The following is a 27,244-nucleotide window of genomic DNA, read 5'->3' as shown; positions in this document are numbered from 1 at the left end:
CCTTAAATAATAAAGTGTTTCAGCCTTCTCTGGATTTTTTAAAAGTCCTCCTTAGAAGTGGGGAGAAAGGGTGAGGTCTTCTCAACTTACAGCTATAGAATGTTAGGTAAAACCAGTATGAATATACTTAATGCTATGGACTATGTGAAACCATTAGCTGTGGGCCATTTTTTTTTTTTTTTTGTAAAAGAAGGGGAGATTTGACAACAAGCTTTGCTTTCAAGAAAGTCATAGTCATCCAATTACACATGGGCAGTGAACTGAATTCTAGGTACTATGATAGAAAGTCTTTCTGGGTCAAGTACAGTGCAGGCAAAAGGGAGGCGGCTCAATCCCACACAGGATGAAATGGTCAGAAAAGGCTTTATAGAGGAGATGAGCTACACTGAGATTGCCATGCATATAAAGAGCATTCTGGACTAAAGCAACAAATTGCATATAGTCATGGAGGTATCATAAAGCATGATCTGGTTCATGATTTTAGGAGTTTGCAGAAGGAGAGAGAAGGAAGTGGACATTTCAAAAAAAGTGGACATTTTTATATGTAATAAAAAGTTTGTAATTAATCCTGTAAGCAAGAAGGAGTTATTTAAGGCCTATAATACTTAACACGGAAATGTTTATTATGTGTATAAAATTAAGCTTATTTAAGTTTAAGGATGACTATGAATGCTTATGTGGCTGGATACTGATATTGAATGGAACCTATCCTATAAAAATCAATGTGACAATTTTATATTAGTAATTACTCAGCCTTTTCAGGAAGCCTTTGATACGAGTGGTGGGGCAAAACATTACTGGCAATAAATTTACACTTTCTTTATATTAAAGCTCAAAAAGAACATGTCTTAGCCTTAGGAACTGATGAAAGGGATTATGAAAATATTAAAATCATAAAATCAGTTTGTAAATTTTCTTTAAAAATTGTGTCATTGACCACGGATTCTCCACAGGCTATGATCTAGTCAGTGATACTTCTGTAGGAGGAGATAAACTTACTATTTCTTCCCTAAAGTATACAAGATTTAATATGGAAAGATTGGCATGTCATTGAGTTACTACACTCATGTATAAGTTAGGCATACGATAACCTCTGAGATTCCTTCCAGCTCTGAGATTGTGAGACACAGATGAGAATTCAAAAGAGCAGGCGTTCCCAGTAGGAATCTGAGAAGTACCATTTCTTCCCCTGAGGCACTGTGACACTTTAATGTGAAAAAGGCTACAGCTTATACCACTGAATTTTAAAAAAATGAAGTAGCAGTGTTTTTAAAATCAGAAGAAGAAAAAAACCCTCACCATGTAGACATGTAGTTAACTAGGAGAGACTATAGACACCTTTCACATTCCAGTTTACCATAAATCGTTGAATCACTTCTGTTTTCGAATTCATAATTATATTACTAGTATTATGCCCCCCCACACTAAATGGTATAGGACATAAGAGAAACATGTGAAAATCACAGAAATGGCTATTAAAAATAATTCCAAAAGGATTTCTCCTTGGATGGTATTCTAACTAGAAAAATCTGATACAAGTAGTTATGCTTATTTTTAAATTTTAAGGACACAAATAGTCATCCTTTATAATAAACACTGGCATTGAAATTTGAAAATGCCATAGATTTTCCTCTCCTTAAAATAAATTGTGCAACACAAAACATACTTAATGAAATTGATGCAATTGTTCAAATAGAGATTAAAATAGAGTAGCTTAATATTTATTCAGCAATATTCACAACATCCTAAAATTTTAGTTATTAATGAGTAATCTTATGTGAAAATAAGAGTAGAATAAAATGATAAAATCATGCTGATGCTAGTATTTGGTAATAGGAAAAATTACATATATAAGTAATATATATACATATGCATTTTTGCGTAGATCTATACCTATCAAGAATATTAGAAAAAGAAATCAGAAAAACTAAGATATGAAATAGAAAGATATTACAAAATAATAAAAACTTTGTACATATGAAATTAATACATGACTTTTTCCAGAATTCTTTCAGTGTCCTGTGATGAAATACGGGATTGATTGATGTACTTTTAAAAAAATTATTAACATACATATTTATAAATCACAACTCTATCTGAATCTGAATCACTCAATATTATATATATCTGCATATATCTGAATCTGAATCACTCAATATTTTATATATATGCATATATATGTGCGCATTATACATATATGCATATGTATAATATGCATACATATACATATATAAAGTTATCTCTAATAAACAACTTTCTTATAAGTATTCCTTCCTAAAAGAGAAAAATATATAAAACATCTGTTTTAAAAGATATTTAGAATTACAGAAATCCACATCTGAGAAGATGAAGTAGTTGTATTTTCTCCTTTTCTTCTCCTTAAATACAACTAAAATGTCCACATTTCAATAGAAAATCAGTTGTTATACAAAGAACCAGAAAGGAGTGCCTGGGTGGCTCAGTCGGTTGAGTCTCTGACTTTGGCTCAGGTCATGGTCTCATGTTCATGGGTTTAGGCCCCACATTGGGTTCTGTGCTGACAGCTCAGAGCCTGGAGCCTGCTTTGGATTCTGTGTCTCCCTCTCTTTCTGTACCTCCCCTGCTTGAACTCTGTCTCACAAAAAATAAAATAAAACATCAAAGAACCAGGAAGATCTCTAAGTGAATAAAAAGAGACAATCAATAAATGCCAATACCAAGAGGACAAAGATTTTAGAATTATCTTAAAAAGAGTTTAAAACAGCCATGATAAAAATATTTTAACAAGCAATTATGGTAATTCTTGAAATAAATTAAAAGAAAAAGAAAGCCTCAGTTGGGATGTGTAGGTGGTTCAGTCAGTTAGGTGTCCAACTCTTGATTTTGGCTCAGGTCTTGATCTCATGGTCCTGAAATCAAGCCCAGCATTGGGCTCTGCGATGAGTGCAGAGATCCTCTCTAGGCTTTAAATTCTCCCTCTCCCTCTGCCCTTCCTCATGTGCACACTTTCTCTCTTTCTCTCTCTCTTTCTCTCTCTCTCTCTCTCTCTCTCTCTCTCTCTCTCAGAAGAAGAAGAAGAAAAAGGAGAAGGAGAAGGAGAAAAAGATGAAGGAGAAGGAGAAGGAGGAGAAGGAGAAGGAGAAAGAGAAGGAGAAGGAGAAGGAGAAGGAGAAGAAAGCCTCAGCAAGAAAACACAAAGTTTCAGTAAAGAAATAGAAGGTATAAACAAAGATCAATTGGAATTTTTAGAACTGAGAAATACAACAATCCAAAAAGCTCAGTGAATGGGCTCAGCAGCAGAATGAAAAGGGCAAAGGAAAGAAACTTGGAAATAGGACAATGAAAAATACTCAATCTGAACAACAGAGACAAAATAGAGTGAAAACAAACAAACAAACAAAAGGTCAGGGACCTGTGAGATTATAACAAAAGGTTTAACATTGCTGTGATCAGAATCCCAGGAGGAGAGGAGAGAGAGGATGCGGATGAAAAAGTACACAAAGAAATAATGGCTGATAACTTCCTGGATTTAGCAAGAGACAAACACTACAGACTGAAGAAACTGAGCAAACCACAAACAGGTTAAAGCCAAAGAATTCCATGCCAAGAAACATCATAATTATATTTCTGAAAATTAAAGACAAAGAAAGAAAAATTTTTGGAAGAAGCTAAAGAGAAACAAAGCCTTACCCTATAGGGTAAAAACAATTAGAAACACGGTAGTAGTAGTAGTCTAAAAGAAGTGGCACAATTTTTGTCAAAAGTTAAAAGAAAAGAACTATTAACAAAGAATCTTATGTCCAGCAAAAGCATCCTTTAGGAATGAGGTGAAAACCATGACATTCTCAAATGAAGGAAAAGAGGAAATTTATTGTCAGCAGATGCACCCTACAATAATGGAGAGAGGAAGCTCTCTAAAAGTAAGAATATGATAAAAGAAAGAATCTTGGAACATGAAGAAGGGAGAAAGAACATAGTAAGTAAAAAATATAAGTAAAGAAAATAGGCTTCCACTCCTAAAAAAAAGATTAGAACAAACTCAAAGCAAACAGAAAGAAGAAAAGCATAAATACAATACAGAAATCAATGAAATTGAAAACATAAAAATAGAAAAAAGTCAATGTAGCAAAGAGATGATTCTTTTAAAAAATCAGTAAAATTGACAAGCCTCTAGCAAGACTGAAGAAAAAAGAGATACGAATGACAAATGTCATGAATGAAACATGAACTATCACTATAGACCTTGCAGACATGAAAAAGGATAATAAGGAAGTACTGTGAATAATTTTACACAAATAAATTTGACAAGTTAGATGAAATGGACCAAATCCCTGAAAAACACAAACCAAACACATAATCTCTATTATTTCTTACAAATACCTATGAATCTATATTTTCTAATAATTAAAAGTTTAGATAAAAACAAACCAATCAGGAAAAATAATGAACCAGAAAAATAAATAAAAACAACACAGGAAATATTTATTTACACAAACCTGAATTCCTTGAGATGATTATCTATTTACATAGGAGCAACCTTTCAAGTCTGGTTTGCTCCTTTTATGAATAAGGGTTGTGAACACTGCTTGAGCATAATGTCATTGAGAGACTATCCTTAACAGGATTTTAGGACAATATCATATCATATCATATCATATCATATCATAAGCAGTTAGGAGATGCTTCAGATGACTGGATTGGTAGGAAAGGCTATATGTAGGTGTAGGCTAAGTCTATACAATGAAACAGACTCAATAGGTTGTAATAATAACTACATGTTGGGCACCTAGAATTCCATAGGCTTTACATAATTTGCCTCAAAACTTTTATAACATTCCTGCGAGGTAGATTTTTTAAATGCCTTTTTTAAATAGATGTGATAACTATGGTGAAAAAAATTAGTTAAAAAACCCTTAGCTAACACCTAAAAGTGCAAAGCTAGTAAGTATTTTAACTTAATGTCTTTCTTTACATTCTAAACACCCTACATTTAATACTACATTCCAGCCACAGAGAAAGGAATAAAATCATTTTGAAATAGTATTTGAGTAAAGAATAAATTATGGTCCCATAGTTTCGTGATGGCCACTGCAGTTCCAAACATTGTGTGTTAATCCAGAAACTAGAAGGAAAGGGACATACGTGGAAGGGGGACAGTAAAGGTGTCTACTGCCAACCACATCTATTCCTCTTCTTTTTTTAACCATGAAAGTAAAAGCTCCAAAGATGTCCCCTTGTGTCTCATCGTCTAAAATTGTCTTACATGACAGCCTCTAGCTAAATGGGTGGTTAAAAAGGTGAGAATCTATCTTTCCCATCTTCCATAGTAGAGGCAGACAAAGAAGAGGGGTTTTAAGCATTGATGGTGGGTGAAGAAATCTGTAAGGTTGGCCACAAAATATTAATGTTTCAGATCTGATAGAGAAAGACAGTAATAATTAAGTACCTTGGTTAGCAAGACAAACAACTTCGGTGACATAACCATGGGAGGGTTATAAAATGTTATAGGGCCAAGCCCATTAAATAGTTACAACATTTTACTCTTTACCTTCAGATTTCTAAAAGGAAAGTCAATGGTTGAGCTGAAAACATGTTCTTCTTATTATAACAAATTTTTATGCTTGTTTAAGTTTAACTAGTAAAAGAAAGGTCATTTTGTTTGTTCCACTGTTCACAATGTGTGCTGTGAAAGTGAGCCAAAATAGCCATTTAAAGGAATTTGATGACCAGTTTATATAACATATCTTAACCAAAATTTCCTACCGCAGCTTGTAAAGAAAATAATAGGTAAAGGAACAAAGCAAACACTTGTCGGGGTTATGCAAAGCCTTTTTTTTTCCCTTTTTTAAAACTTTATGAGTATTTGACTCCAAGCAGTTAAAGGAATAATCTAAATAAGTGAATAGGGTAAGATAAAGGAGATATTTTTCTTTGTTAAATTATTTTTTCTAATTTTGGGTGAGTCAGTTCTTAGAATTTCAACATATCTGTGACTACATATGCAAAAGTAAATATGAAAATATAAAACTGCAGTTTAAGACTCCCTTCAAATACTTTACATTTATTACTGAGTCAGTATCCATAGAATTGTGGAATATCTTTTTTTTTAATGTTAATTCTTTATTCTTGAGATAGAGAGACAGAGAGTGAGAGGAGGAGGGGCAGAGAGAGAAGGACACACAATCTGAGAGCAGGCTCCAGGCTCTGAGCTGTCAGCACAGAGCCTGACGCGGGGCTCAAACTCATGAACCATAAGACCATGACCTAAGCTGAAGTCGGACGCTTAACCAACTGAACCACCCAGGCGCCTCTCGAATATCTTTAAATAACATGAAAATAATATTATAACAAGAAAAAAATATGTTTTGAGATCTGAGTAATTTGTGTTGAAATTCCTGCTCCAGGACTCATTAGTTATGGACCTTAAAAGTACTTAACTGAGAAAATTATGTAAGAGTTTAAATGAGTAAATATGTAAAATATTCAGTACATATTAATTCTCTTTTCTCTAAATACTATAATGTGAGCTACTCGTAAAATATAGTCGCTGTAATTTAGAAAAGGGCACAAGTCCGTAATGAGGAGCCTGCTCCCCAAAGTGGCTTTTTCAGCAACTGAACAAAATAATTTTTTTCCTTCTAAATTTTTAAATTAAATAACACATATCTTTTAAATTAATTAGAACATAGGTTTTGCTACTGTAGTACCGAGACCCAAAATGCCAGTGGCTTTAAACAAGATGGAAGCCTATTTCTCTAACAGGAAAGCCTGGAATTAGGTGGTCTAGGACTGATGTGGTGACTCCCCGAATAAGGGATCCAGGCTCTATTTTATTTTGCTGTGATACTTCATCTTCATGGTCCTAGATGGTTCATCCATCACTCCCTTGTTCTCACTGTAGCCAGTCTGGGAAAGAAACCAGTAAAGGAGAGACTCTACCATTCTTTGAAGGACGTGATCAGGAATGTGCACGTTATCACTTCCACCAATGCGCCACTGGCCATTAGTTAGTTAGATGGCTGTGCCTGAGCTCCAAGGGAATGAGGAAGTGCAAGCCTGTGCCCACATAAAAGTCATATTATCACATAATTGAGGAAAATGAAATTCTGGGGAACAAGTAGCATTTTGTGCCATTTCCATCAGTCGTGCATAAACATAAAAATTTATGTAAAGGCAATCGGACAAAGTTAAAAAAAAACTTTTCTAGAAGTTTTATAGAAGCTTGATTATGCTGAATTTCTCAGTGTGACTCCCCTGTACAAACAGCCAAAAAGTCTCAAAGCTTTAATTTGATCAAACCTTTACAGATTAATAATAGACATTAATAATTAATTAATATATACATTTAATGACATTAGACATATTTAAGGACATTAATAGATTCATCAATAGATATACTTAAGATTAAGACCATAAGATTAAGCAAACAAAAAACCGAAGTTTACCTATCGTAGGCATTTAGAAAGCACAGTCATAAGAACCGTGACTTTTCTCACACTTCCCTCCTTTTAGCAACCATTTTGTAACAGCTTAATGTTAATTAGGTAATAAGATAGAAATTAAAAAAACAAATAGAGCACTAACATAGTGAAAGAAATGTCTTTCAAAAAAGCCTCTAAACAATGACATGATTTCCTACATTTTTGAAACTATTTTTTGCATTGTTTTAGGTGCTAGTTCCCAACGTAGACAATTAGAACTGGTCTTATTGTCTTATCTTCACTTGATTTCTTCCTTTGTTGTCTTTCCCTTCTTTTCCATGTTCTTTCTGCTTCAGTCAGAAACACCCCCACTTCAACCAACAGTCCACTACCCGGAGCTCTGCAAAAGGGTTGTGCCTGCGCTATGCGAAGCAGGTGGCTGTTGGAACAAGGGGCTCTGAGAGCTGCATCGCTTGAGGTTGGGTGGGAGCTTAGTGTACAAAAATGCTTTCACCCTCTCATTTTTTCATTGGACCAACTAGGTATTCAGCAGCCATATGTCTGGTAGCATATTTAGCTTTGGAGATGAAACAGGGGAACCAAACAGACAATTTCTCTGCCCTGATTGACTTCAGAGTCTAATGAGAGGCAGATATTAATTTGACAAAGTGTCACACACATAGATGTCAAATTAGAATGTGGTCTGTGTTATAAAGAGATACATAGGGAGATGTACAAGGTCAAGGGAGGCTTCACTGAGGGAGAGATGCTGGAATTAAAATCTGGGGGATGAATTAGAATTAACTAGGGGAAGACAGTGAGGGGAAAGGAGACTGGAAGTGTGTCAATTAGAAAATGGAGCTTATATAAAGGCCTTGTGGTAGGAGATTAGGAATTTATAAGTCCAGGAACCGAAAGCTGGCCAGGAATGGGGAGTGAGATTAAGCTGGAGAAAAACAGAGGGGATAGTGTCTATAGAGACCTATTGTACACGTTAAAGATTTTATTTTTTTAATCCATACTATAATTGGAATCTATTGAAGAGTTTGAGTAGGAACATCACCTGCTGAGATCTTTAAAAAAAAAAACCTTCACAGTATGGACTTGAGATAAGAAGGTCATGTGTGAGAACACGTGGTGGGGGATGAGTTAGGAGCCCACTGTAGTTTAGGCACAAGGGAAAGCAGACAACTGAAGTTTTAGAACTGAAGGAATATGGAGAGGGATGAGAAATATTTAGGAAGTAAAACTGATAACAGCTTAGTCATGGATTAAACTTGTTGGGAGAGACAATAGAAGGTATTAGGGAGACTCTGATGTATCTGGCTTTTCAACAGGATTGAGGATGACGTCTATCCGGAGGTAGAAAGACTGGGCCTTAAAGGAAAACCGTATTTAGATTTGATCTTATAAGTTAAAGAGATAACCTTCCAAGGGAATATTTATAAAGAAGGGAAGACAGTTGGGGTACCTGGGTGGCTCAGTCGGTTAAGTGTCTGATCAGGTCATGATCTCATGGTTCATGAGTTTGAGCCCAGCATCAGACTGTATGCTAACTGCTCAGAGCCTGGAGCCTGCTTCGGATTCTGTGTCTGCATCTCTCTCTGCCCCTCTCCAGCTCATGCTCTTTTCTGTCTCTTTCTCTCTCAAAAATAAATAAATAAAACATTAAAAAATTTAAAAAAAAAAAGAAAAGAAGGAAGACTATGAATTGAAACATTGAAAGTGAAACTTTATTTTCCAGATCACAGAAAGAAGAGATGGCAAAGGATATTGAGAAGGAAAGAGTAAGGAAGTAGGAGGAAAGCCAGATAGATATGGCTTCATGAAAACTAAGGGGGGGAAAAACATCAAGAAAGTGAATTTGGTCAATAGTGTTATTTGCTACTGAAAGTAATGTTAAATTGAACAAGAAAAATATCCATTGGATTTGTTGTGTGGGACTTTAGCAAAACTGATGTACCATATCAATGTGTGTGCTGCTACTTAAGGAAATAAGATTGATGGGATGGGGGAGTGGAGGGAGAGGAAGGAGTGGGACAGGGTGCAGGATTCTTAGAAGTTGAATTTTCCATGCCAGATATTTCTTTTACTTCATCTCCTGTGTCTTGATACTGTTTACTGTAGAAGCATAGTTCATGAATGCTAAACACAATTTAGAGTTCCCAGATTACATATTTACTTTATTTCTTTATCTTACTGTCGATACTATTAACTATTATTAGTAAAGAGGCCCACAGAATGCATAATGACTTTTAAAAAATGCAAACGAACACATTTTTGCTGCAAGGATTTTTCAGTCTTCTAATTTCCAAAGGGTTATTGATGATTTGGGATTCATTCCAGAGGCAGATTCTCTAATTTTCTCTAATTATCTTGTTATGAATAATAGCTATGGAGGAACATTGTTAACTGTGTTTGACTTGTGCTTTGTTTTCTGACTTGTGGAATGTTTGGAAACATTCCTTATGGTTGAAGATCTGAAACCTCTGAAAAACTAAGTAGTAAAGCAGGAGGCTGCACATGAATGGGGCTGGTAACAGGCAGCACTCACACCAACACACAGACATCCTCTGCAAAGGGCAGTCAAAGCCACCCCGGTGACAAGAGGAGAGGGAAATGTAAGAAGTGAGAGACATACTTAGTTTGGGAGAAATAAAAAAATGGAGGGAGTATTTCTTTCCACTGAGTGAGCAGAAAGCATAAATTAAAATGTCATTAATAAACTATATTCTAAACAGTAAACATAAGCTAAAATGAATGCAGCCAATATAGACTGAGATGGCTTATAAGATAGAGAATTACAGGAAGATGGTGGCATAGGAGGACACTGGGCTCACCTCGTCCTGCTGATCACTTAGATTCCACCCACACCTGCCTAAATAACCCAGAAAACCACCAGAAGACTAGCAGAATGGACTCTCCAGACCCAAGTGTAGACGAGAGGCCCATGGAAGAGGGTAGGAAGGGTGGAGAGGCAGTGAGCACTAAACGGACTGGCGGGAGGGAGCCAGGGTGGTGGAGGGGCAGCCCGCCCAGCAAGGCAGAGCCCGAGTCTCATTTGCCAAAGTGGAGGGGCCGGATGGAGTGAGTTCTAACAGCCAGTGGGACTTAACATCTGGAATGTTAAAAGTAAGCAGCTCTGCTGGGAGAGCGGGAGGGAGAGAAGACACCAGGAGGGAGAGGTGTTGAGTCCTGGAAAACAGAGCTCAGCTCTGCGGGGAACAAGGCGCTGGGAACTGCCATCTCCCTCGCCCATCCCCCAGCTAAAACCCCAAAAGGAACCAGTTAACCAAACTTGCTTGCACCGTGCAAACACCCAACACTGTGCTTCTGTGGATCTATCCCTCTGATGGTTCAGCCTCCCTCCTGGTGCTGCAGGGCCCCTCCCGCAGGGGACCACCGATGGCAAAGCGAGCTGAGCCTGCCCCTCCCGCCCCTGTGCACCTTGCGGATCCAAACCCGCTAATAGGCCAGATCCCATCAAAGCAGCACCACAAGCCTGGCAGGGTGCAAGTAGCCCAGACAGGGGCCACACCACTCCATAGTGAGTCCCGCCCCTGGGAGAGGGGAAGATAAGGTACACACCAGTCTGACTGTGGCCCCAGTGGTGGGCTGGGGACAGACATCAGGTCTGACTGCGGCCCCGCCCACCAACACAAGTTACTCAAGACAGCACAGGGGAAGTGCCCTGCAGTTTGGCCACCCCAGGGACTATCCAAAATGATGAAATGGAAGAATTCTCCTCAAAAGAAACTCCAGGAAGTAGTGACAGCTAACGAATTGATCAAAAACTATTTAAGCAATATAACGGAACAAGAATTTAGAATAATAGTCATAAAATTAATGGCTGGGCTTGAAAAAAGTATACAGGAAAGCAGAGAATCTACTGCTACAGAGATCAAGGGACTAAGAAATAGTCATGAGGAGCTAAAAATGCTATAAATGAGGTGCAAAATAAAATGGAGGCGACCACAGCTTGGATTGAAGAGGCAGAGGAGAGAATAGGTGAATTAGAAGCTAAAATTATGGAAAAAGAGGAAGCTGAGAAAAAGAGAGATAAAGAAATCCAGGAGTATGAGGGGAAAATTAGAGATCTAAGTGATGCAATCAAATGGAACAATATCTGTATAATAGGAATTCCAGAGAGGAAGAGAGAGAGAAAGTGGCTGAAGGTGTACTGGAACAAATCTGAGAACTTCCCTGATCTGGGACAGAAAAAAGGCATTGAAATCCAAGAGGCACAGAGAACTCCCTTCAGACGTAACTTGAATCGATCTTCTGCATGACATATCATAGTGAAACTAGCAAAATACAAGGAAAAGAGAAAATTCTGAAAGCAGGTAAGGATAAACACACTCTAACATATAAAGGGAGACCGATAAGACTAGTGACAGACCTATCTACTGAAACTTGGCAGGCCAGAAATGAATGGCAGGAAATCTTCAATGTGATGAACAGAAAAAATATGCAGCCAAGAATCCTTTATCCAGCAAGTCTGTCATTCAGCATAGAAGGAGAGATAAAGGTTTTCCCAAAAAAAAAAAAAAAAAAAAACTGGAGGAATTCATCACCACTAAACCAGCCCTACAAGAGATCCTAACGGGGATTCTGTGAGTGAAATGTTACAAGGACGACAAAGTACCAGAAACATCACTACAAGCATGAAACCTACAGACATCACAATGACCCTAAACCCATATGTTTCTATAATAACACTGAATGTCAATGGAGTAAATGCTCCAACCAAAAGACATAGGGAATCAGAATGGATAAAAAAACAAGACCCATCTATTTGCTGTCTACAAGAGACTCATTTTAGACCTGAGAACACCTTCAGATTGAAAATGAGGGAATGGAGAACTATCCATCATGCTACTGGAAGTCAAAAGAAAGCTGGAGTAGCCATACGTATATCAGACAAACTAGACTTTAAATTAAAGGCTGTAACAAGAGATGAAGAAGGGCATTATATAATAATTACAGGGTCTATCCATCAGGAAGAGCTACCAATTATGAATGTCTATGTGCCGAATATGGGAGCCCCAAATATATAAAACAATTAATCACAAACATAAGCAACCTTATTGATAAGAAAGTGGTAATTGCAGGGACTTTAATACTTCACTTACAGTAATGGATAGATCATCTAGACACAGGATCAATAAAGAAACAATGGCCCTGAATGATACATTGGATCAGATGGACTTGACAGATATATTTAGAACTCTGCATCCCAAAGCAACAGAATATGCTTTCTTCTCGAGTGCACATGGAAGATTCTCCAAGATAAATCACATACTGGGTCACAAAACAGCCCTTCATAAGTACACAAGAATTGAGATCATACCATGCACACTTTCAGACCACAATGCTATGAAGCTTGAAATCAACCACAGGAAAAAGTCTGGAAAACTTCCAAAAGCATGGAGGTTATAGAACACCCTACTAAAGAATGAATGGGTCAACCAGGCAATTAGAGAAGAAATTTAAAAATATATGGAAACAAATGAAAATGAAAATGCAACAATCCAAATGCTTTGGGATGCAGTGAAGGCAGTCCTGAGAGGAAAATACATTGCAATCCAAGCCTATCTCAAGAAACAAGAAAAATCCCAAATACAAAATCTAACAGCACACCTAAAGGAAATAGAAGCAGAACAGCAAAGATACCCCAAACCCAGCAGAAGAAGAGAAATAATAAAGATCAGAGCAGAAATAAACAATATAGAAAACAATATAGAATCTAAAAAAAAAAAAAACAACTGTAGAGCAGATCAATGAAACCAAGAGTTGGTTTTTTGAAAAAATAAACAAAATTGATAAACCTCTAGCCAGGCTTCTCAAAAAGAAAAGGGAGATGACCCAAATAGAAATACTCATGAATGAAAATGGAATTATGACAACCAATCCCTCAGAAATACAAGCAATTATCAGGGAATACTATGAAAAATTATATGCCAACAAACTGGATGACCTGGAAGAAATGGACAAATTCCCAAGCACCCACACACTTCCAAAACTCAAATGGGAAGAAATAGAAAACTTGAACAGACCCATAACCTGCAAAGAAATTGAATCAGTTATCAAAAATCTCCCAACAAATAAGAGTCCAGGACCAGATGGCCTCCCAGGGGAGTTCTACCAGACATTTAAAGCAGAGATAATACCTATCCTTCTCAAGCTGTTCCAAAAAATAGAAAGGGAAGGAAAACTTCCACACTCATTCTATGAAGCCAGCATTATTTTTATTTCTAAACCAGACAGAGACCCAGTAAAAAAAGAACTACAGGCCAATATCCCTGATGAATATGGATGCAAAAATTCTCAATAAGATACTAGCAAATCGAATTCAACAGCATATAAAAAGAATTATTCACCGTGATCAAGTGGGATGCACTCCTGGGCTGCAGGGCTGCTTCAACATTAGCAAATCAATCAATGTGATACATCACATCAATGAAAGAAAAGGTAAGAACCATATGATCCTGACAATCGATGCAGAAAAAGCATTTGACAAAATTCAGCATCCTTTCTTAATAAAAACCCTCGGGAAAGTAGGGATAGAAGGAACATACTTAAACATCATAAAAGCCATTTACGAAAAGCCCACAGCTAATATCATCCTCAATGGGGAAAAAGAGCTTTCCCCCTGAGATCAGGAACACAACAGGGATGTCCACTCTCACTGCTGTTGTTTAACATAGTGTTGGAAGTGCTAGCATCAGCAATCAGACAACAAAAGGAAATCAAAGGCATCAAAATTGGCAAAGATGAAGTCAAGCTTTCACGTTTTGCAGATGACATGATATTATACATGGAAAACCCGACAGACTCCACCAAAAGTCTGCTAGAACTGATACATGAATTCAGCAAAGTCGCAGGATACAAAATCAATGTCCAGAAATCAGTGCATTCTTACACACTAATAACAAAGCAACAGAGAGACAAATAAAGAAACTGATCCCATTCACAACTGCACCAAGAAGGATAAAATACTTAGGAATAAACCTAACCAAATATGTAAAAGATCTGTATGCTGAAAACTATAGAAAGCTTATGAAGGTAATTGAAGAAGATTTAAAGAAATGGAAAGACATTCCATGCTCATGGGTTGGAAGAATAAATATTGTCAAAATGTCAATACTACCCAAAGCTATCTACACATTCAATGCAATCCCAATCAAAATTGCACCAGCATTCTTCTCGAAGCTAGAACAAGCAATCCTAAAATTTGTATGGAACCACAAAAGACCCCAAATAGCCAATGTAATTTTGAAGAAGACCAAAGTGGGAGGCATGACAATCCCAGACTTTAGCCTCTACTACAAAGCTGTAAGCACCAAGACAGCATGGTATTGGCACAAAAACAGACACATAGACCAATGGAATAGAATAGAAACCCCATAATTAGACCCACAGATGCATGACCAACTAATCTTTGACAAAGCAGGAAAGAATATCCAATGGAAAAAAGACAGTCTCTTTAACAAATGGTGCTGGGAGGACTGGACAGCAACATGCAGAAGAATGAAACTAGACCACTTTCTTACCCCATTCACAAAAATAAACTCAAAATGGATAAAGGACCTGAATGTGAGACAGGAAACCATCAAAACCCTAGAGGAGAAAGCAGGAAAAAACCTCTCTGACCTCAGCCGCAGCAATTTCTTACTTGACACATCCCCCAAAGCAAGGGAATTAAAAACAAAAATAAACTATTGGGACCTCATGAAGATAAAAAGCTTCTGCACTGCAAAGGAAACAATCAACAAAACTAAAAGGCAACCAACGGAATGGGAAAAGATATTTGCAAATGACGTATCAGACAAAGGGCTAGTATCTAAAATCTATAAAGAGCTCACCAAACTCCACAGCCGAAAAACAAATAATCCCGAGAAGAAATAGGCAGAAAAGATGAATAGACACTTCTCTAAAGAAGACATCCAGATGGCCAACAGGCACATGAAAAGATGCTCAATGTCGCTCCTCATCAGGAAAATACAAATCAAAACCACACTCAGATACCACCTCACGCCAGTCAGAGTGGCTAAAATGAACAAATCAGGAGACTATAGATGCTGGCGAGGATGTGGAGAAACAGGGAACCCTCTTGCAATGTTGGTGGGAATGAAAACTGGTCCAGCCATTCTGGAAAACAGTGTGGACGTTCCTCAAAAATTAAAAATGGATCTACCCTATGACCCAGCAATAGCACTGCTAGGAATTTACCCAAGGGATACAGGAGTACTGATGCATAGGGGCACTTGTACCTCAATGTTTATAGCAGCACTCTCAACAATAGCCAAATTATGGAAAGAGCCTAAATGTCCATCAACTGATGAATGGATAAAGAAATTGTGGTTTATATACACAATGGAGTACTACGTGGCAATGAGAAAGAATGAAATATGGCCTTTTGTAGCAACGTGGATGGAACTGGAGAGTGTTATGCTAAGTGAAATAAGTCATAGAGAGAAAGACAGATACCATGTTTTCACTTTTATGTGGATCCTGAGAAACTTAACAGAAGACCATGGGGGAGGGGAAGAAAAAAAAAGTTAGAGAGGGAGGGAGCCAAACCATAAGAGACTCTTAAAAACTGAGAACAAACTGAGGGTTAATGGGGGGTGGGTGATGGGTATTGAGGAGGGCACCTGTTGGGATGAGCACTGGGCGTTGTATGGAAACCAGCCTGACAATAAATTTCATATTGAAAAATAAATAAATAAAATAAATAAAAATTAATAGATTAAAAAAAAAGACAATTACAGAGAACTAAAATTATGTTGTATTACTGGCTAAGTACCTGCACCCAGAAATATTTATTTTTTCCCCTACATCAGCTGCTATGTCTGCTGTTAAAGTTAACCAATTTGTTTTTCCCTAAATAAGTGGATGAGGGTACTAAGTGGTATGTTCCTGTTTGACTCAATGGTACCTGGGGTGACTATTACTGTTTACGTCTGAACTACTCTAATAAGGCATCATTAACCACTGCTTATTCGTTACCACAGGTGGAGACATGGCACAAAGGAAATGTCACTTTTTTTTATCAGTAAAATACCAAGCTTCAATAGATATGACTTATTTTTACTGATCCATTCTAATTAAGGGTATAAACAATATGAAAAATGAATCTAGAAATAAGTGTCCAAATTGCATTTTATTTTTTCTTTCCGTATTCATTTCAAATATCCCATCAGAAATATGAAACAAGTAATAAAGGTGATAAGAGATACATGAAATTCAAATCAATTCCTTCTTGGCAGGGAAAACTAGGAAGAAGTACAAAATAAAGGCTACATGGAGAATACACATATTTGCAAGTCAATTCTCTGGTAAGAGTGGTCACAATTCCTAATTTAAGTATTTTTTTTCTTGGCATAAGATTATGGAATACGTGAGTCGGAAGTGGCCTTGAAGATCATATATTCTAGCTTCCTCTATTGTACACAGGAGGAAATTTCTTTCACACCAAGGAAAATGAGCTCTCATGAAGTGATTGCTGATTCGGTTAAAGAATCTAACTCCTGCTCCTGCCCCATCTAGAACGCATTCTCCTATGCTATGATGCCACGTTCTGGGAAAGGAAAAGAAACAATAACATGCAGCTTTTTGAAAGAGAGATAAAATCTTGGGCATTTTTTGAGTAGCAAACATTTCCTTAATATCCAAGAGAAAGGAAGCATGGAATCTGGAATCCTATAGCTGTTAAAAGTCTGTAATGAACGGCATTAGCAACATATACTTCACACTGAGGTAGAACATGAAGACAAGCTTACAGCACAAATTCTTCATTTTTCTAGTATCATGGGCCTCTGAGAGTTCTTCGCTTTGGTAGGTATCAGATTCATTTATTCAATTTGAGAAATAAATAACAGTGTATTTCAAGAGGATAGTTGTCATTCCCCATCTCATCGTCTATAGTCCTACCATATAGTTCTCCACTTATTTCTTCAAAGAGCACTAGACGAAGAAGCAAGTACTTGTGTTTTCCCATTTTTGTCTCATGGTGTCTCGTGTCAGGAACTAATTGTGTGAAAGTAACTGGGTATGCAAAGATGAAAAACACAATGTCCATGCCTTAAAGAAGGAGGAGAGGAGGAATAGCAGAATACGTGCTGAGAGCGAGCAATCCTGAGGGGCTAAAATGGTAGGAGTCATGGAGAGAATTAAGAAGACATGGAGGGTATGCTGTGGTAAGAGGCGATGGGCAGTAAGATTTGTGACTCTGCAGCCTTGTGTGCCATTCAGGGGAGTGTGGACCTTATCCAGTGAGTCACTGAAAGTCTGAAGCAAAGGAGGTCTTAGAGAACACTGGCACTGTGGTGAAGTATACTTTAGAGACCAGATGCATTTGCACCTCTTATCAACAGGAGCTGATGAAAAGAGGAAGGAAGGTGTCCACTAGTCTTTCCAGGGAGACAAGGACCGAGAAATAATTACTGAAAGGCCCTGGGAAGAATCTCCCGGAGAATTCTTTAAGGGAGAGTCCTGCTAACACTTGAACTTAACCTTGTGAAAAAACTAACCTTTAAGAGAAGTATTCATAACTAGGAAATTCCTCATTATATGAGAGTTTTCTATGTCTTCCCTGTGTGTCCCTCATCCTACTGTAGCTGGCTTCATACTGTATTAAATATTTGCAGGCAGCAAACCAAAGATTGAATCATATATACAATTTAATAAAAACTCGAAATGAAGTGTACCTAACATGAAGACGAAAATAAGATTTCAATAAATATAAAGCAACCCATGCAAAGTGATCAACACATGAAACACAAGGATATTTTACCAACAAGAAGTACAACTAAGGAGAGTTATGTGGTATCATTTCAAAACCTCTTTTAATGAATACGATGCTAACACTTTGATCAATAATTGCTATGTTCTTTCAGCATTTTGACCTAATTTGGTTTCTTACATTGTCTCTAGTTGTTCCTATGCGAAGTTAACTTTATGGTTGTCCCCAGACAGTTCTGTAAATAGGATGAAAATCTCAAAGGTTTTAATTATCTCAGTTAAATAGGAGTTACTAGTATTTCTAACATTAGCACTTGAATTCTAATTATCTTCCCAAGGTGGGCTTTGGATTTTCTCATTTTTTCATTTGATCTCTCTTCAACTTGTTATTTTGGGTAATGCTCTGGAAATTGCACCTTTATGAGGCTACGTGCTGGGATTTAATATCTATCCAAAAAAGATAAATGATTTAGGAAGCAGTTAGATAACTAAGATGATTTAGGTAAAGTATTCAAAATTTAATGGACATCATTAAAAATAAACTAAGTAAATCAAATTCCTTATCATTTCTTTTCTCAAATTCACAGAATGGTCATTTTGCTATATGCCCAACAGCTTTTAAATGATAATATAAAGTCTCCTATTATAAATTCTAGGATTACTGAAAAATAAAACTCACAGACTTCTTCTTATTATTTCTTTCTTCAAATTCACAGAGTGTTCACATTATTATATGCCTAATAGCTTTTAAATGATTATAGGAAGTATCTCACTACTAATTTTTAAGATTACTTAAATCACATCTGCCATTAAAATTTATAGGAAAACTCAGGATGTTTCTTACAATATTCCACTTCGGCTAAGTAGGTAAGATACTGAAAAAACTGAAATCTGCTGGTATATGTTCTTACAAATACACAATAACTACAGTGAATAAAATTACAATGTATGTTGTTCTTTGAATAGAGATGTTCAGTAGACTATTTGCAAAATATTCAAATTTCCTAATTTAGTGACAGAGTAGTGAGCATATGAAAGAAACAATTACTGTAATGTTCTATGCTGGATTGGAAAAGCAAAGCTTTTTGTGCAATTAAAAAAATATGATCTCCTTGGGAACAAAGCCAAACGTCAAAAGGGAAATCCAAATGCCTGCAAAGCACAGGGTGGACTAGGCCACCTCTTTTGAGGCCAAACAATCCTAAAACACACCAAGGAAATGACCCTGTATTTCTTTCAGGTTATCAGTGGACTGGAGAATTCCATGCCATATTTAGTCTAAGATTTGATGGAGGCTAACTGAATTGCAGCCTTGTCCTTCCTTCAGGCCTGGGATAGTACACTTCAGTCCAGTCCGAAATCTCTAACTCAGAATTTGTTTGATCCAAATTCCACAACAGGTCTAGGTCCCCTGATGACAGTAGCAAAACTCATAAGGCGGTCTTAAGTTGTATAGATTAAACTTAATCTTTCAGTGTCTCTTCTTACCATGCTGTGGTCTGCTGTCACCAAGATAGAATAATTCTTCCTTTCAGTACTCACTTAGGTTCAAAGTGGCTCTCTTCTGATAGGAAAAGCCTGAATCAAGCTGTGGCTGTCTAGCATCCTTCCTTTCACTAAGCTACCAGGAATAGGTAAAGAGGAGAATCCTAAAATGTAACCATAATCTTTTCTCACCTCTCATTTCGGATGCTGAGGGTTAAAAGGAAATAGTATTTTCCAGTTATCTGAAAACTATGCAGAACAGTTTTTATTCACTCAAAGCTGTAGAACAATCTATGACTTGGCATATTAGAGCATTCTGAAAAACTATCCTAGAGTCATAAATCATATTTAATTTTCTTGTGTACAAAATGTTTTCTCCTCTCCCAACGGCAAAACCAACATAAAAATGTGTTTGGAGAGTTCCTTTACTTCTATGCTGACTGAAATATTAATAATGAAATGTATCACTTTTATTAATACTTTTGTAATGAATGGATGTTTTAAAGTGGAAGACAGGGAGACTTTTCACAATAAAATGAAACAATCCGTATTTCAAGCTATTACTTTTGTTCTTGCTTTGCAATGACAATATAGACATTTTATCAAATGTCCTCAGACTCTCCAGTTTGACAAATGGTATTTTACTCCCCGTCCTTCTCTAAGACATTTTTACCTTTGCCATTGTTCTAACAGAAAAATGTGTCACACGTAAATAACAAAGCCTCCCATTGCAAACTAGTTTAAACATATAATAAGGCTTCATGACAATCTGCCAACCACACTATCATTGATGGTTTTGCTATAGAGTGTTCCGCGGTAACTTTGAAGATCTTGCTGTTCAGTTACCCCTTTTTCCACCTTTACTCTCTCCATTCACTGCCAAAAACCCAAGACGATAAATATGGTTATAATCTAATTATCAGGTACTATAAAAATGACATTTATTTCACTCTGAAAATTTGATGGGATAAGCACATAAAGGATAAGTGTTCCATATTAAACATGCTTTCTCTCTATTGAAAGTGGGAAGTAAAAAAAAACAAACAAAAAAAACCCAGAAATTAAACCAATGGCTTAAGACGAATCAAAATGCAATTGTTCCATTCTACATCCATGGGGACATTGGCAGCATCTACATTCACTGGAGAATGTCTCAAACCAGGGCCTTTTGAGACTAGAAACTCCTCACCAAATCCTCATTGTTCAGTAATGCTTTGTCACACTGGAGAAAGAACCTGGGGCTTGAAAATGACTCTTTGCATACTTCCTTGAAAATTTTAGCAGTTCTGGAATTCCTAATAGACACTGTCAATTTAAAGCAGTAATTTTCGGGGTGCCTGAGTGGCTCAGTCAGTTAAGCGTCCAACTTCAGCTCAGGTCACAGTCTCACAGTCTGTGAGTTGGAGCCCTGCGTCGGGCTCTGTGCTGACAGCTCAAAGCCTGGAGCCTGCTTCAGATTCTGTGTCTCCCTCTCTCTATGCCCCTTCCCCGCTCATGCTCTGTCTCTCTCTGTCTCAAAAATTAATAAAAACATTAAAAAAATAAAGCAGTAATTTTCACTATCAGGTAACAGTAATAAATGAAACTAAGAAAAATATACACCGGGCTTGGAAGTTTCCACGTGAAAATAACAATTCTTAGATTAATGCCATATGCTCTCTTTCTTGGTTTGTCTTACTCCTTAACCTCAAAGCATCAGATGATCGTACTTTTGTTTTGTACTGTCTTGATCTGGATCGAGAGGTTATTCATTTCTTAATAGTTTGCTCTAACCCTTCTGTCTTTCTTTATCTGCTCTGTGACAATTTAAAGTGAGCCCATCACAAAAGTGAGTTTGTAATGGACAACCTGTCTCTCGGTGACATTATCTAGAATGACTTGAGTTAAGCAAACTAATTCATCTGCATCTCTGCACCACAGAAGTCCGTTTCTTCCCTTCCTATCAAGCCATAATTCATTCGTATTCAACCAATATTCAGACTTTATACCAAAGCATGCATACCGTTATCCAGCATTGGCCCTTCAGCTTATTAGCAATTTCATGCAAAGATCAACTTACCTGGCGCACACCATCTCCTGGACTTGCCACTCCCAATAGGTATTCCACAGCCTTTGCACTTGTAGAGTACTTAATCTCTGTTGTGGCCTTAATGACTCCATCACAGTAGACATGGACATTGACAGACCCAGCAGGAAAATCTTATAAATGCAAACAAGAGTTAGGAGCTGAGTATATAATGCATGTATCATAGCATTACATCTTGCAGAGAATAGGAAGGAATCTTTAAGAATTCACAACAATTTAGGGCGCCTGGGTGGCTTAGCCAGTTGAGCGTCCGACTTTGGCTCAGGTCATGATCTTGCGGTCTGTGAGTTCAAGCCCTATGTCAGGCTCTGTGCTGACAGCTCAGAGCCTGGAGCCTGCTTCGGATTCTGTGTCTCCTTCTCTCTCTGCCCCTCCCCCGCTCATGCTCTGTGTCTCTCTCTGTCAAAAATAAACATTAAAAAAAAGAATTCATAACAATGTTACTAACTTCTGACACTAAATGTTTTCTTTTTATCCTTAGTACCCACAGAATATAATGTACAATTTTAGACTTAATTAAATAAAACCTTATAGAATCTGAACACATGCTAAAATTATGGTAAAAGCAAAGCCCTAAATCTTTTCTCTCTACTACTAACACTCTCTTTTGGCGTAATCTGTAATTATGTTTACATAATACTTTAGAATTTAGGATGGTACAACAATTCATTAAAAGTTGTGTATCTGTTAATAATCTCATGGAAAAATTCTCATTAATTACAGACAAATTTCTCAAAATTGTATTTGGAAGGAGAAAGGGTAGAATCAATTGAAACTATAGAACTTTTATGCAAGTGGTTATGGTAAAAAAACAAAAAAACCTTTGGGAAGGCAACAAGGTTTAATATCCTGTTATTTAAGTACTATTTATACTACACATTCATCAAAACGCTTTTTGTGGACAAGTTGTTAAAGTGACTGATATACTGCCTTGTGAATTCTGCATTAACATACCAACACAGCTAAAGTTTCCTAAGAATGTTGGGCTCACTAGAAAAGAGTACCAATAAATAATCATTTCAGTAAATAAAGTTATTTTATTATAAAAAAAGTAAACAAAATTAAGCCTTTATCTATTTATAGAACATACTTTAAAAACTCTATCTGTCATGGAGATATTTCCCAAATAGTCCTGGAAAATTGTCACCCAGACATTTGGGGTTTGGAAAATAAGCTATTAAGTACAAGACCAAAAATGCCTATTCTCTAACCTTAGCCACCTGATAAGGTTTTGAATATTTAAAAGTTTCTAAGGTTTAAGCATTAATTTTACTTTATCTCCTGAAGAGATTAAAGGGCCTCTTACAATTTTGCTCAGAGAGATTTAAAGCCAACAAAAGCAATCTTAAGCTTAACTAGATCAAGAGGCTGTAATATTCTCTTCCCATATTGCTTGACTAGACACCTCACTTGTATTACAAAGAAACTATGTGTATAAAAGTCCTCTCTTGGGGTGCCTGGGTGGCGCAGTCGGTTGAGTGTCCGACTTCAGCCAGGTCACGATCTCGTGGTCCGTGAGTTCGAGCCCCGCATCAGGCTCTGGGCTGATGGCTCGGAGCCTGGAGCCTGTTTCCGATTCTGTGTCTCCCTCTCTCTCTGCCCCTCCCCCGTTCATGCTCTGTCTCTCTCTGTCCCAAAAATAAATTAAAAACGTTGAAAAAAATTTAAAAGTCCTCTCTTCCCAAAGTAAGTATCCATCCAGTAGATAATGTAAGAGAAAATGCAACAAAACCTGAAAGTGATAACATATATCTCATCAGCTGAAGTTGCCCACATATGGTAAAGAGGGTTCTGGAGTTACTGAAGTCGAATGAAATCAATTTTGGTAGATTTCAGGAGGATGATTTGTAAAGAAGATACGGATTTTGTCACTCAGAAAAAAAGATTAGTTTACAATGGCGTGTTAACCTTCTGAAAGAAAGTCAAGTGATGAATCATGAGAAATACATGATAAGAAGATTTGCTTGGTAGTCCTTTGATATAGGATACTTAAAATATTCTAATTTCTTTAAACTCTAACATGAAAGCAAATGAACTGATTTATTCTTGATATCTTGTACCATTAGTTCTATTGATTTTAGAATAATCTTCCCAAGAGATAGATGTCCTTTGAAGTACTGTCTTTGCTTATCTATTTTCTTACCTATTGAATGTCAGTTATTAAATCAAGACCTTAGAGGATTCCTATGGATTCATCTGATTGGGAGGCCTTCCCTAAATATGTGTTATTGAATTGGCCTTTCGTCAATAGCACCCTGTACCACCTGAGCATTATTTTACTTTGACTCTAGTCATTATGATATCTACATTTTACAGCTCTTTAATAAAAATACAGGCAATTAATTTAAGGACTCAGAAGAGAAGGAAAGTGAATCCTGCTGTTTGCTATTTAGGCTAAAGTAGGGAAGTAACATTTAATACATTTAATATAGGTCACAGATCACCAAACTAAGTGAGGGTACTGGAGTCAGCTGTGAAGAGGAGAAAAAGGCTTATAGTGGAAGAAGATGGAACTCCTTGCTCATATCAAACATAGATAAACAAGAAAGCAAACTTAAAAAGGAGCAATGGTAAAAAAAGGAATTCTATTCAAATTTCACATCTTGTCATTCAAGAGTCTTTGTCAACCTGCACTGTCTCTTTGATTTAAGTGGTCTGTCCTTCCAGATGAGGGACTGAAGCAATTTATGGAAAATATAAAGTATTTTTGAATAGTCAGAACTACATTCACTAATTCCATAAAAATACATATTTCACAAATCCAACAATTTAAGAGATTTTCTTTCTGTATTTCCATTGCCTGAGAAGCTGTGTTCCTTTATGAACCAATTTTTGCCTTTTATCACATGGTAAACCTTAAATGAACCTACCTAATGTTTCTATGGGAACTGAGATCAATATGGATTTCTTTTGATTAGAACACTATTTAATTTTTTTTATTTTTTCATTAAAATTTTTTTTAACATTTATTCATTTTTGAGAGGCAGAGCGCAAGTGGGGGAGGGGCAGAGAGAGAGGGAGACAGAATCTGAAGCAGGCTCCAGGCTCTGAGCTGTCAGCACAGAGCCTGACGCAGGGCTCGAACTCACAGACCTCGAGATCATGACCTAAGCCGAAGTCGGATGCTTAACCGACCTAGCCACCCAGGCGCCCCAGAACACTACTCGTAAATAAATATCGGTGGCTTTAAAACTTTGGTCTGCCTAAATATTGGTATATTTAATATATGTTAAAATTGTCCCCCTCAATTATGGTACTTAGAAAAATTTCTTATCAATTGTTGTTATTTTTCTAAGCAGGTTCAGTGTAATATTTGGCACATCTTAAAGTATTTTTCATGCTCTTTTAATGAATTATGAAGTTATAATTTATGTTAACCAGAATAGTTAATAGTTAATTAATAAAGACATTCAGTATCTTTGTAGATATTTTTACATTCCTCTCAACTTTTAATTGGTTGTCCCCCTGCTGTGTAAAATATTTTTCTGGCTGACCTGCAGGTACCAGAGGAATACCTCTTCCTTCTGAGTAAACATTAGTTAATATTTCTAGTTTAAAGACGTCGCATGTATTTTTATAACTTCTGGCATAAGCTGAGACTAATTCAAGTCCCTGAGTAACTTCAAATTCCTTTAGCACAAAACAGTTCCTGTCAGTGACAAACCTGTGGATACCATTAGAAAGGTGTGTCTTTTAGAAAATGAAGTAATTAGAAGTGTATGAAGTTATTAAGCTGAAAGGAAAAAAGAACACAAAATTAGAGGATATTTTCTCAAATAAAAAAATCAGGTTAAGATGTGCAAGTGTGTCAGAAGGGAAAGATGCCATTTAGAAAAAGAGCACTTAAGATTTCTTCACTGGTTAGCATATTTGTACTTTAACATAATTTTCTTTTTTCTGAATTGCTACCAAGTTAGAAAGAAATATACATATAAAAAGAACATTAATAAGGCAAAGGGTTGGGTTGGGTGGTGAAAGATCTGAGAGTTCTGAGCACTGCAGGTAGGTCTCGGAGTATGTGACATGCCTTAGTGTTCAGAGTATTATTTCTCTCTCTCTCTCTCTCTCTCTCTCTCTCTCTCTCTCACACACACACACACACACACACACACACACACACACACTCTTAAAATGACTAAGAGGAAGTATCCAAAGGAAGGATAATCGTTGGTTTTAAGAGGTACCATTCTCTAAAAGAGAATTCTAGTTGCCTATCTCAAAGTCTATTTATTCTCTTCCTTTTAGAAACAGAATCCTGATTTTTTTTTTCTTGCTGGGCACATTGCTATCCAACTAAAAAGACTAGATTTTCTATTTTTCCTTTCAGCTAGATGTGACTTTGGGATTAACTTCTGAACAATGTGATAAAAGCATATGTGTCTTACAGAAAGCTCCTTTATTTAATGAGGTCTTCTTTATCCCAGTGCTGTGTTGATACACTGACTCTCCAAAAAGAAATTAAAAAACCCTGATTTATGGTTTTTGCCAATTTCTGTGGTGTATATACTTCCACCATGGCTGATTTCAAGTAACCAAAGTGTGATGGACTGAATTGTGTCCCCCAATCCCTCAATTCATATGTTGAAGCCCTAACTCCCAAGGTATTTAGAAATAAGGCCTTTAATAAGATAATTAAGGTTAAATTGAGGTCATAAGGGCATGGCCCTTATCTGATAGGGCTGGTCTCCTTATAAGAAGAGGAAGAGACACCAGAAGTGCCTGTGCACAGAGGAAAGGCCATATGAGGACAGAGCAAGAAGGTAGCCAACTACAAGCTATGAAAAGAGGTCTTGCCAGAAACCCAAATTTTTGCCCCTTGAGCTTAGGTTTCCAGCCTCCAGAAATAAATTTCTGTTGTTTAAGCCACCCAGTGGGTGGTATTTTACCATGGCAGCCGAGGAAGACTAATAGTCAAGATAATGTCACCGAATATGAAGTAGAGAAGAGATGCACAGAATTGGCTTTTGAATCCAATATGAGATGGTGTTAGCACACCACTGCTTTATCAGATTGCTCAAAATTTGAGAGTGACAGTAAGGGCCGTAGAAGTCATCTTACTTCATGATGATTATGGCTATACTCTAGGGACTATGGAATGTTGACTAGAAATAAGTCTGCTCTGGGACAATATTGTCAAGCTGCCATACCAGCCCTCAATACCAGCCAGATTCAGTACATGAAGCTCTGGGTATTACACAAGAGAATATTTATGGAGAACAAACCACATTTTGAGCCACACGACTGACTGAATCATGAACCAGGGGATCAGAAATCAAATCACATGAGCCATTTTTCTACACTGGAAAGAGACTGGAAAGATGGACACCATCTCTGAACTTGATACATCAATAATGGGGAAGGATCCCTGGTGTGTTTCCACTTTACTTTTAGATCCTTCCGTCTTAACTTGGTATTCAAAGAAGTAAAGGAAAAAAATTTTAGAGACTTAAATCTGTATAGACTCTTATTAGATGGTGTGGGATACTGATTGAGATCTTTCCTGCCTCTGGAAATCACCAATAGTTCA

At 36.9% G+C, this 27,244-nt stretch overlaps 1 protein-coding gene across 4 annotated transcripts in view; it reads right to left on the bottom strand.

Annotated features, from left to right (window-relative positions):
* BANK1 (B cell scaffold protein with ankyrin repeats 1) overlaps positions 1-27,244 on the bottom strand; it is a 319,777-nt gene that overhangs the window by 200,192 nt on the left and 92,341 nt on the right. For all 4 annotated transcript variants that reach the window (XM_049632137.1, XM_049632139.1, XM_049632136.1 and 1 more), the window contains exon 5: positions 21,691-21,830. In XM_049632137.1, coding sequence (XP_049488094.1) covers positions 21,691-21,830 — 140 coding nt within the window. The remainder of the gene's footprint in view (positions 1-21,690; positions 21,831-27,244) is intronic.

Source organism: Panthera uncia, chromosome B1 (assembly GCF_023721935.1).
Source record: "Panthera uncia isolate 11264 chromosome B1, Puncia_PCG_1.0, whole genome shotgun sequence".
Classification (NCBI taxonomy): Eukaryota; Metazoa; Chordata; class Mammalia; order Carnivora; family Felidae; genus Panthera; species Panthera uncia.
Note: the sequence above shows the minus strand (reverse complement) of the source record. Positions and strands in the feature narration are given on the sequence as shown.